The 12567-nt window shown below is 48.2% G+C and overlaps 1 protein-coding gene across 2 annotated transcripts in view; it reads left to right on the top strand.

The window, feature by feature from the left end:
- LOC144165230 (putative ATP-dependent RNA helicase TDRD12) overlaps positions 1-12567 on the top strand; it is a 146491-nt gene that overhangs the window by 103265 nt on the left and 30659 nt on the right. For both annotated transcript variants that reach the window (XM_077695349.1, XM_077695348.1), the window contains exon 24: positions 5605-5787. In XM_077695349.1, the coding sequence (XP_077551475.1) occupies positions 5605-5787 (183 nt within the window). The remainder of the gene's footprint in view (positions 1-5604; positions 5788-12567) is intronic.

The raw sequence follows: 12567 nt of genomic DNA, 5'->3' as shown, positions 1-12567 counted from the left end.
CCCCATTTGTCGAGCGAGCACTGTTTCAGGGAACGAATATTTTCTCCCAGAACAAAAACAAGCCAGGTTTAAATGCGGGCAAAAACAAACCAAACGCTTGCCACGGTATGGTGGCGCCATCTAGGTTACGGAACGTAAAGAAACGCGGGAACAAACCAACACCGCTGTACAGGGTGGAGACAACCTTTGAACGGTCCCGTGCCGCCGCAATTGGGCCAACGGGCTCAACGCGTTATTCTTTTCGTTTCCCACGAGACCTAGCAACGCGAAACAGACAATATGATTCAAACTTCTTCAGTAAACCGCGTTGCGGCGATAATTTTAGCGCGGTTTTGACACAATGACTTGCTTCGGCGGCGAGCGAGCAACCGAACATGGCGGCGCCAGCGTTACGTGTCTCTACCCTGTACGGCGGATGCGTGAATGAAGGTACTCTAGGCTGCAGAGCGGTCGGTTCCCGTGATGCCACTTGGGACCACGAAAACGCACGATTGAGCGGGAAAATCAACATTTTAACCTAAATTGTTTAATTTCTCAGTGAATAAAGCACCGTTTGTATCCGGACAAGCGCTGGGGGCACTATAAAACACGAAATCTTTCGAATAAAACCAACTTGCATTTTCTCTTCATGGCTCCTTTAAGGTGAACATGGCTACAATACACCAAAGCACGTTAAGAGAAACAAAGTAAGTAATGAATAGAAACATGCAAGCATTTTTATTTAGAAATCAACTCCACATCTTTTTTGCTTATGGTGAATATGGCTACAAAATACCAAAGCATGTTAACAGAAAAAAGTAATGAATAGATACATGTATGCAAGGTTTTTTTTTTTTTCATTTACAACAAACTCCAACTTTGCCAGCGTGCTTACAGTAGCTTAGCGCGTTGTGCGCCGACTTAACCTGCACATTCAAGGGACGTTCTCACTGAAGGAATCTGGAATAGAAATGCATGCGCGTCACCAAATACGATTTGATGACGCGCGCAGAGATTTCCTCAGAGTGAACGTCATTTTGTGTACGTACCATTTGTCGATGTCCTGTACGTGAAAATGGCAGTCGCACACTTTGGACTTTGTCGAAAGCTCCTTATCCGAACGCGGGATGGCCTTATGCCATAGCGAGCGAAGCGTCGCATCTTTGGGAGCCGAGAAGAAGTGCCTGTCCGTGTTGCTCTTAATTGTTGCTGCTGGTACACCCGGGAACGAAGCAGGTCGGCATTGTCTGCCTCAGCCTCACATGCAGAGGCCCACATCAATGGAATACAGTTGCTGGCAAATCACTAAACGTGCCACTCGAACGGCATCGCGCATTCAACACTACGGAGAATGACCACGCGAACAAGAAACGCCGGAGACCGGGGCACTGAATGCGTCGGCTACTGCGAGTACTGCTCTTCGGCAAAAATAGGACCTGGAAGAACCACACAAGGGGCGAAAAAAATGTCATTGTGTCTGCTGTATATTGTAGCTATGTGCTTCCGACAATGTAAATAATTACCAAATGTGTGCGCCCACCCACGCGCCCACGCACGCACGAGAGAAGTATGCGCCGAGCGCTGAATTAGGAACGCGAAGGGAGAGGCATAAGCGAAACCGCCTGTGAGCGCCCCGTCTACCGAGCCGGTTGCGACTGCAGCGCCACAGAGAGAAGGATCGGTGGTGGTTCCGGGCAGCGCCGCCCAGTTTTACAACTGAAAATAATCTAGTAACGTTGGCGCCGCCCACACCACGCCAGTTGTATCCGCGCTGGCGTGCACTGGACGTTTTCGCGATACCAAACCTACCACGCGGTTCACGCTTTAGAACGTTGTTGCAGATAAGCCACCGCTCTTTCCCTTTCCGAACATTCAAGCCGCGCGAAGCCGAAGATTTCCACCACCAGTACGTTGCGCTGATAAGCAGCCGCCTTCGGCATCGTGAACACAAGGTGGGGTTAAAAAAAAAAAAAAAACCCGCTGGCGTTTTTATTGCGTCTTGCAGCATCTGTTCATAGACGCTAAAAACGCAGCCGTGGCCTTTCAAAACAAACACTACGGAAGTTAAAGCCGCGCTCGCCGTTTGTGAGACTGCGCTTCTGCCCTGCAGCAGCGGCTAATGTTAAAAATAATGCGAAATATAGACCGTACCTTCGTTTTTAAGTGCTGTGCGTTTGAGTGATGATAAATATAGGTTGACTTGAGAGATAGGTGGTGATGTGGTTGAATTCGCGCGTGTTTTGGTTATAGTGCGGTATCGCTTATAGTGCGGATTTTATAAGCGGTCTACACTGTATGCCTAGTACAAGGGGTTATGCAAGTACAAGGTTATGTTTAAAGGGACACTGAAGTGAATTTGTCAAGCTCCAGTTTTTGCTTGCACTGCGTAGACTGGCTCAAATCAGGACACTTTGCATCGTTTATCCGGTTGACAAATCGGTAATTATTTTACAAAGCGCGAAAGAAGAAAAACTACCATGCGCAGTTTGCGGCGGCCGCACCAACTAAGGCTGTGACGTTGGGAGGAGAGGGCACCGTGATTGGACGATGCCCAAGGTTAGCAATCAAACAAGTTTTGGTTTCGGTTGTGTAAAACACAACCAATGGCGTTGTTGGATGGTCATTGTCAAAATCTCAGTAATCATCGTACCGCGCTTCTGCCATGTTGTCGGCTGTAAAATGCAAAAGGTAAGCCTCCCAGGATGGCTTGGAATCGTAGCGTTCACTAGCCGAGGCCTATGCAGTGCATGAACGCCCTCCGCGTCCCCGCAGACGCTCAAATGCCATGCGCTTTTCCCATATAATTGGAGCTTGCCTCACTCATGCCTGTATCGTAAAAAGCGCGTTCGCACCAGGCCAAGGGTCTGTTGATTCTGTTCTGTGCCCACTGCCCGCAAGCAGTCGGTGCTTATGGCAACAGCACGCCAATGAGAACTCGCTAGCACGCCAGTGCCAGCCTGCGCGCGTTCAGTGAACTAGTTTGTGGAGAAATTAGCTTTGCAGCCCAAAAAAGGTGAACTCAGTATAGAAAACATCTGCGGAAAACGAAAAACTTAACTTATAAAAAAAAAAGAAGCACGTACCCGCGGGGATTCGAACTTGTGACTTGCAAAACACTTGCGCTGACATACCTAACGCTCCAAACCACTTGGCCACGGGCGAGCGCGACCGACCCAGGAAATATAAGGTATATAATGTACCGTATTTACTCGCGTAATCCTCGCACTCGCGTAATCCTCGCACCCCTAATGTGAGCCACCAAAACTTGAATTTTTTGGTTCCTCGCATAATCCTCGTACCCCAACTTTGCAGCGGCGAAAGTTGCCTGCTCGCGAAACCCGCATGGTGCACGCGCTCTCCAACGCGCGCCCTCCCCCGCCGCCTCTCCGTTCGGCGGAGAGCGCTGTGTATCCAAGGCCATCCAGGCGCCCTAACAACCTGCATGGCTACTCCCTAACAGGCGCCCTAACACGCTACTCACACTGTCCTTTAGCCGGTTTCGCGCATGTTTCGCGTGCGCGCAACTAGTCGGTGTTCGCGCAGCCCGCTGTCGTGTCGTTGTGTCGCCGTCGTGGTCCCGCCGTTGAGCGGCAGCAATCAGTGAGTCACTCGCGTCAGTGGTGGATAGCTCGCTGCCGTTTTGAGAACTTTTTGATCTAATTGTTTTGTGCTTGGTGCCGCTTCGCCATGGGGAGGAACGCCAGCTACACTGCCGCTTTCAAATTGAAAGCGAAAGAGTACGCGATCGAACACGGCAAACGTGACGCAGGCAGGCACTTCGGCGTCACCGACTTCAACGTGCGTTACTGGAGTAGGGCACGCACATACGACGACGAGGTAAGGCGCGCGCCAGAAAGCGAAGGCGGCAATTTCATGATCGCTGATCGACGGGAGGATGTTTACGTTGTAAATAATAAAATAAAAAGAAATAGCTGCTGTTGGCAACACTGAGCTTACCTATACAAAAAACGACCGCTACATTTAGCGGGATTGGCATAAGGCAAATTGGCAACACTGTGCACCGGATTTTTTTTTTCCGCATAATTCTCGCACCCCTAACTTTGCATTGACTTTTCCGGAAAAAAAGTGCGAGGATTATGCGAGTAAATACGGTATAACCAGTTTACACTTTTATTTAGTTTTAGCATTCCAAGCAGCTTAGGTGACTATTTGTTGTTTTGCGGTCGTGCAGTAAGTACCCCCCAAGTTTCCACAATATCTCACGTCTAGCAATTTCATTTCTTAGACGGATAAGCGTTCGCAGATGCGTAGCCGTGCCGCTGGCCGCTGTGCTAGCAAAAAGTGCTTCCTGCACCCTAGTTTTACGCTGTACGTTAGAAATATCAGTTGATTTTATTTCCTTAGTACCTATATTGACTTCGCTGACTCTTCTCCCGCCTTCAAGAGGCCTTATATTTTCCCACTGGCGTACCAGTCAGCGAACCGTCGCATGTGCGCTTGTGTGAAGCGACCTTGACTTGGAGCTAGATACAGTGTACAAACTAACCAAGTAAAGAAAGGCACTGTCTTCCATTCACAAACGTGTCCTGGCTTCGTTTCAACTGAGGGAACGAATTGCGGCGACCCGTCGGCGGCCGGCGGACGAAACGCTGGGCCGACTGACTCTGTCTGAAGGCTGGGGAGCCGTGCAGTAGCGCAGCCAATTGTGAGCTCGGCTCCTCCCGACGTCACATGAAAACGCCGCAGAAAATGGGCGAGCTTAAAGAGAGGAGGACAGCATTTTCGAATTTATTTTTCTACTAAATAAAATCGCGTAAACGCGCCCAGAGTGGTCGAAACATGGCCTGGGAACTCCGGACTACAATTTGCGCTAGTAATCCCGCAATGTTTACATATCACTTCAGTGTCCCTTTAAAGCATTGTAAAGAAAAAAATCACTTAAGTTTTTTTTTTTTTTTTGTGGACTTTCAGCACTTGTAGACAGTTCTTGCCTATATATATTTGTACTTGCAGTATTCAAAAGGCTAAATTGTAGTACAGCAAGATGCTTTTCATGAACACTCACTGCATAGAAAGGTCCCACGAAAATCATTACAGTTTTGCCTTGCATACGGCATAACTCAAGAGCTATTACTGCCACACAAAAACTAAAGGCATATTTGAAATTTGCATGGCAAGATTTTTGAATGTATGAATTTTTTTACCTGTAGTGCAAATAGTAAAACAACCTTAAAATGAAGGTTGTTTCGAGGAGCGTTTCCCCTTAAAGCTTACGCTGTTATCGTGCACGGATCGAGTATAGAAGTGTTTAACTCAGCCCGCTGTTCATGGCTTCATAATTGCCTTTGTTGTATAAGGTAGTCGTTTTATTGAGTTTATTGTGTCCTTGAAGGGAGAAGGAAAAACCTGCCCGTATTACTTTGTGACCACGAGTTCTGAGCAGCTATGAAATTGGGGATGGTTGGTTAGTATTGGCCGCTGTTATCAGCGATTCCTTCTTCTGGAGTTCCATCAAGGTTTTGCTGTCATACTGGTAATTCAGGAACATGTGTTCACTCATGTGGCAATGCACGTGTGTGATGTCGTGTCCTCTCGTCGCTTCGTCCTCGTCTTTGGCGCACACGTGATGCATCTTCGACGATGCCGTCTTGCCATTGGTCGCAGGTTGCCAGGCGGAGGCGGGACGGCCAGGGTGGAGGCAGCAGCTACGAGGTGCTGCTCTTCGACTCTTGCGAGGCAGGCAGGGCCAGTGCGGCCGACTGGCTCATTCAGAAGGGCATGGCCGTTGCGACGGAGCTGCCGCCGCTCGACTTCGACTGGACGGTCCCCCACGCCTCCTTGCTCAAGGTAGGCTGGCTGCTCACGTTGCAAGTGTTGGGCTATAAATTTTAAAGGGGCATTTGAGGTGGAATGCAGCTTTGTTTAATTTGAAAGAGCTGTGGACTTTTGTGTCTCCCTCAGCTTTAATCCAGCCACAAAAGACGTTTTGTTAGCTCGAAAAATGCAAGAAATATTATCGTATTCGCACAGTTCTTGTATGCTCTCGACTATAATTTCATTTCATTTCATTTCATTTATTATACCCTTAAGGGCCCGGAGGCATTACATAAGGGGGGGGGATAACAGGGTTTGCAGGAGTACAATTGAACAAAAAAAAAAAAAAACAAGAAGGTGAACAAGAAGGCAGGAAAATACAAACAAAGAATACCTTAAGTAAAATTACAAAAAATGTACAAAGGTAACAGTGAAGTCAGCAAACAGAATTCAAAAAGAAAAAAAGCAGTTGAAGCATCAATAGGACCATCAAGACAGAACAGTAGAATTACATTGTTAATGCATTATGCGAACGTCTTTTCAAGCTTATCTCTAAATTGCTTGTTATTGGTGCATGTGACGATGTCGGCGGGTAAAGCGTTCCATAGAGTAATAGCGTTAGGAAAAAATGACGAAGCAAATGCTGATGTTCCGCCGGCTATTGGAGCTAATGGGCAAGTGTGATTTAAGCGGGGTGATATTCTGTGAGGCGGCATTAGTAGCGTGTGTCTTGATTCGGGTCGATAAAATAAATTATGGAGGAGGCATAGGCGAGCAATAACGCTACGTGACTCAAGGGTCGGAAAGGAGAGAGACAGTTTAAGGGCAGTGACGCTGACATGACTTGAATATTGCGAGGTGATAAAGCGTGCAGCGCGGTTTTGAATGGATTCGAGCTGTACAGTTAGGTATGATTGTGATGGATGCCAGATGGCCGATGCATATTTCAGCTTCGGCCTTACGAATGTTAGATAGTTAATGCTCAGTTAATGGTCAGGAAAGTTTACTTACATTAAAAAAAAGTTTATTTTGATAGGATTGAATTGCATTCTTGGAGGCGTTTGTGTACGTGGAAATGCTGCCGGCCACTTTGAAGCCGATTTTGGCTGTGAGCCCGATTGTGATGTGCACACAGATCTGAAGGTTACTCGTAGCCAAAAAAAGTTGCACGTTAGAATTGTATTAAGGGGGGACGCGGGTCTTAGAATGGTAAAAAATGGCCAAAATATCGATTTTGAGAAAATCCAATTTTTGGAATTATTGTACCTTCAAGCACCTGCCTTCAAAATATCAACGCGAAATTCCATCGGGAAATACTCTAAAATCATGTTTTGAAACGCCTCGAGGGCCACGAAATGCCCCGAATTGGGCAAAAGTTGCTTCAAATTCCCGCGCGCCCCGCGGGCGAAGCAGCCGACCGATCGCCGCCATCTTGGTCTTGTTTTGAAGCTTGTTTCTTTGTGCGCATTTTGCGATATCTCAAAATGGCGTCGCTTGAGTAGAACGACCGCCCTTGCCAGTTTTCCGAAGGCACCTTCTCGGCCGCCGATTGGCTAGAGCGGGCGCGCGCGGTTTGAGTTCGCCATACGACCCCTCCCATTGGTCGGCGCGACTGCTGTCATGGCGGTCGCCATCATGGCGTCTGCTACGCGCGTCTGACGGAGTCCGCTCTTCTGGCGCAGCGCTCGCTTAGAGCAGTTTTTTTTTACAGTTTCTTCTAATTCTTCCATCGCGTACTTTCGTGAATGATGCCAGGAGACGTACGTTTGAAGAATATGACCCGTCATGCGCACGGGAAGCGAAAGCGTCGTCCGCCTATCCCAAGGTCGCGTGGTGCGACTTCGGGCCGCTCGACTCCGCCGGATGAGAATCGTTCGCCGCCTCGTATTGCCTCGCCTGCCCCATCGCCTGACCAACCACCTCCAGAATCCATACCTGGTCCAAGCACGTCCTGCCGGCTTGACACGAGGTATTACACGGCGGAGGAGATCGCCACGCGTACGGAACACGCGGACGAGGTCAAGCGCGGAATGGAGACCAAGTCAGCAACGCAGCAGAAATTCGACCTCCTTGAAGTGGATTTGGCGCACTCAGAGGAAGAATCCGGCACAGATTTTGTCTTAGTGGATTTTGCAATGCTGAAGGACCTTTTTGCACACGTCAGGTGCGGCAAGTGCGGGCTGGCGGCGCCGGATTTGAGGAAGCCTGACCGGCAGTACGGCCTCGCCGTGAAGCTCGAGGTGACGTGCTCGGTTTGTGAACACCGTGTGGAACGTTTTTCCTCGCCAAGGACCGAAGGATCTGGCAATATCACTCTTTTTGAAGTGAATATGAGGGCTTTGAAAAGTATTCAAAGCATCGGGAAGGAGGTGACTGCTCTGTCAGATTTTTGTGCTGGTATGAACTTGTCCCACAGAGGCCTGCACCACAAGACATTCCAAGCGCACTTGAGGAAAGTGGTTCAGGTTTGCGAGGACACTGCAGCAGCCTCTGAAGCTGATAGTGTGCGTGCCATCAAGGACTTGTACTCGGACCTTGGTCAGCCGCCAAACAACATAGATGTGATGTTTGATGGCACGTCGATGACAAGGGGTCGGTTGTCACACATTGGAGTGGGCTGCATCATTGAAGTGTACACCGGCTTGGTGATTGATCATGTAGTCCTCTCTAACTTTTGCTTATGTTGCGCCATCGGACCCAAAGCTTCAGATGAGGGCTACGAAGATTGGCTGGCAGACCATGAGTGTCAGCGAAACATTGACTGTGGTGCAGGACGCATGGCGGTAGAGACAGCCCTGATAATGTTCAAGCGCTCGCTCTCCAAGAATGGGCTGCAGTACACAACCGTGATGTCCGATGGAGATAGCCGCACCATGCACGGCTTGAAGGAAAAAGGCGTCTATGGGTTTATCCCCATAGGCCAAGAAAGTTTGCCTTTCGGCTACATTTATTTTCCCCAAAAGACTCTTTTGAGGGCCAACAACATAATGCATTTGCGGAAAACGCACTGCGCAGTGTCCCACCCCTGTATCCTCTCAAACTTCCAGCATAAAAACCGCGAATGAAATAGCCTCACCAAAGAACAAAAAAAGGGGGGCACCTAAAGCAAGTTTCACCCTCACACTTTTGCCGTACACGATATTCTGGGTACCACAGTGCACTGTAATAGATGATGGCACTTCACAAAGGACCGTTGCAGTTTTCACGACGCCAGCAAGACACCACCAGATTTCACAACGCTAACAAAATGCCAACTGATTCGAAGTCGATAAATTTTGCTAAATTCCTGATGGGGGCCGTTACTTGGCCTTTTGTATCTCCAGTTCTAGTTGACATTTTTGGAATCCAAAGACAGATTTGAAAATGGGAAGAACATGTCTTTGTTACTGGGAAATTTTGAAGCTACACTACTGACGGTTCATCTCATAACACATGGCCAAACTTCAAATGCAGTTTTCTCAGTTTCATATTTTTGGTCACTTTCCTTGGCCTTACGCAGCTTTTTGGAAACTTCTTTTTGCTTCATAAGGTCAATCTTGGTACCATTTTTTTCAGTACAGCCTGAGGCAGCTGATGACATTCTTAGTTTTTCTGTTTAGGCTACGCATAAATAATGACTTGCAGTTACTTTGATGAGCCAAAATATCCAATACAGCCATTTTTTGTACTTGACATATTTTTTTAGGATGCCGTGACTTTAGAGAAAAACGAAGAATGTCATCGGGTATGGGAACTTTCTGGCTATCCATTCATGTAATTAAAAGCGACAAAATGCAATGCGAAAGTTCATTAAAGCTGCGTAAGAAATTACCTACCGTATAATGCGGAATATAGGTCGAGATTTTTTACAGAAAAATTTGCCGAAAAGTCACCCCTCGACCTATATTGCAGTCATTTGGCAGTTGTCATCTGGCGAACAGGCAGCCCATCGAGCCCATGCAAACCCCAAAGGCACCATCGCCATCGCCACCACCATCAATCGGACGCGACGCCATCTTTGTTTTGTTGCTTCTCTCGCTGTCGGCGAATGTGTGCGTGCTATTTTCTTCTTGCTCAAAATGAGTTTAGGCACTTGGTGCCAGTTCACAGCAGCATTTAAAAGAAAAGGTGGGGGTTTTCCAAGGCCAATGACGTGTCCGCCTTGCGCCAGTTCGGTATCACCAAAAGAAGTGTTGCTAGCGGCGTCAGCTGAAGGGGCAGCTCTCGGTATGCAACACTCAGAAGACCTCGCTTCATGAGCGCTGCTCTGTGCACTTGTGGTGCTGTACAAAGGGGCAAATTTTGTCCGCTAGCGTCATGCGATGTCTCTACGAATGGATACCCCACCCCAAGATGTTTGCTGACCGCCTGCACAGACTGGCTGTCGCTACGGTCTGCACACGAGTGTCCCATGCTTTGCGCTCGCTTCACGATGACATGGTTTTGCGAGTGTTTAAGAAGTGCTGCATAAGCAATTCCCTGGACTGCACCGAGGACGACCTGCTGTGTGGGCGACTGCGAACCAGAAGCAGTCGTCCGACGATACTTCAGGAGTTTTAAATGAGTAATCTGAGACGAAACAAGTTATAGTCTCAATAAAACAATGGTTGGTACCCACTTATTTTTTTTTAAATTTTTCGGCTACAAGGTAAGGGGGTCGACCTATATTCCGCCTCGACCTATATTCCGCATTATACGGTAATTGCGGTCTAGACTTTGTATGATAACTTTTGAACTAACAGCACCAGCTCAAATATAATTGCATATTTGAAATCTACAGAGAAAAGCACATCCGTGTGCAAATTTCCATAAGTTTCTACCCATAAATAAAAAAGTTAGTTTTAAGACCCTCGTCCCCCCTTAATGCAGTGCTACAGTGACGTAGTATGGGCCCGCACTAACGACGTAGCTGTGAGTGCATCAGCTGTACGTTAGCATTCAAGTGGTGTGATTAATGAACAAACACAGTTGCCCAGCGACGTTTCTTGGCTGCCAATGGCAGAAACAAGATTCTGTGACGTCCTAGGGAAATTGCTGGAAGATGGCCGGGGAGGCAACACTGCATCACATGTTTTGCCGAATGGCACCTACAATATTTGTGATGAAATCTGCATCATTGTAGTTGGGGAAAAGGCAGGCCTTTTGAGTAATCAAAGTTTTATTTTGCCTTCTTTTGAAATTGCCTGCAGCAGGGGACATGGGTGCATGTTCCAACTGGGGATCATTGCAAGCAAATGTGGCTGTGTGCAGAATCTGCATTGTATGTCCAGTTTGTTGTATCCAATGAATGCTGAGCCACTAATGTGTGCAAACAGTGCAAATGCAGACAGTACATGTACCCATGGAAGAAGAGGGCCTCTATTGGTTTCACACACTGTATACAGCCACGCCGCGATTCCTGGTGATAATTATGGTGGCAGTTAGCAGGGCTGTAGCGAGAAATTTTTTTTGGGAGAGGTTATGAGGTTTGGAAAGGGAGGAACACGGTCCCGAATTACCCGTACACGTGCCTAAATTATCCTGCCTTCACTATGTCTCATGAGGCCAATTTGCGCATGAAAATTGTAGCGCGTGATAGGCGAGCGTCCACCTTTAGTTCGTGTCATGTGAGCAGGAGCAGAGAGTGCACATTTGGCGGTTGAAGGGAGCTGTGCTCGTGGAGGGAACACGGTTGGCGAGGGGAACTTTTCTGGTTCCCAGGCACTGTTCCCTGCACCAACATTGGATTCTAGTTGTGCTCGAGAGGCCAGAAGCACGAGGGCCCCTGGAGAAGAGGGTGCACTCTGATTCGGATTGGTAGCCACCAGGGAATCTTGGCAGTGCATGCCTGCTGCTGTCTTTGCAGCCAATGACATCAAACAAGCAATTGAATCCTCCTGTCCTATAGATACGGGGTGGAAGCTTAATGACTTTAGGAGCACAACTTGAAACTTGGGTCATACAGTCAAAACCCGCGATAACGAAATCCCGCTGGTACGAAATTCCCACGGCAACGAAATATTTTCGCATCCCCGGCGAACGTCCATAGACGCCCATGTATTTTATATCTCGCGGCAATGAAACGTTTTTGGAAACTGATCCCGCGTTAACGAAATTCGGTGCAAGTTTGGTCGGCATTTTACCTACCCATTGGAGGGTAACTGTATCCAAAAAGTGCTCAAGTGCATTTTTTTTGGACTCAAAGTGCGTAAACTTCAGCCACAGCACGTTTGCATGGCCGCCGCCATATTTGTTTACAAAAGACCGCGCAGCCAGCGGCCGTGGAGGCAGCCTCGCAGCGGCACCACCAGAGGGTGACACATGGTGACTCAAGTCGCGGCTTTGGCTTGGGCTACGCTAGCCCACTACCGCGGCTGAACAGAGCGCGTGCGTTTGTTGTTTGTGTGTGGCGATTGGCATTTTTGCTCTCAGTAAGATGCCTTCGCCAACCCAAAAGTGGAGGTTTTTATCGTTACGAGGTAAGGCAGCCATCATCGCCCAAGTCAGTGGCCCAAGGGATAATAGCGCCGACGAGTTTGGAAACGCCTGCAACTAGCTCAACCATTTTGAAAAGCAAGGATCCCACCAGTTTTAAATGGCGCACGTGCGCAAAACAAAACAGTGACAGCTGTGACTTTTCTGGACGTCTAGAAAGCGGTGCTCACTAAGCTTTGTAAACAGTATTGGTGAAACAAGGTGCCACTCTGTCTGGCAAAGTTCGTAAACAGAAGAAACTGGGCTCCACTTGCATGATCGGACGTACTTGGTGCCGAGGGCCAGGGCGGAAAACGTGCAGAGAAGGTGAACCCACGGAATGTTTTGGATGCGTTTGATACGATCTCGTTCTTGGGCGCG

This window comes from Haemaphysalis longicornis, unplaced genomic scaffold (assembly GCF_048455015.1).
Source record: "Haemaphysalis longicornis isolate Haplotype H1 unplaced genomic scaffold, Haemaphysalis longicornis Haplotype H1 scaffold_14, whole genome shotgun sequence".
NCBI lineage: Eukaryota > Metazoa > Arthropoda > Arachnida > Ixodida > Ixodidae > Haemaphysalis > Haemaphysalis longicornis.
Note: the sequence above shows the minus strand (reverse complement) of the source record. Positions and strands in the feature narration are given on the sequence as shown.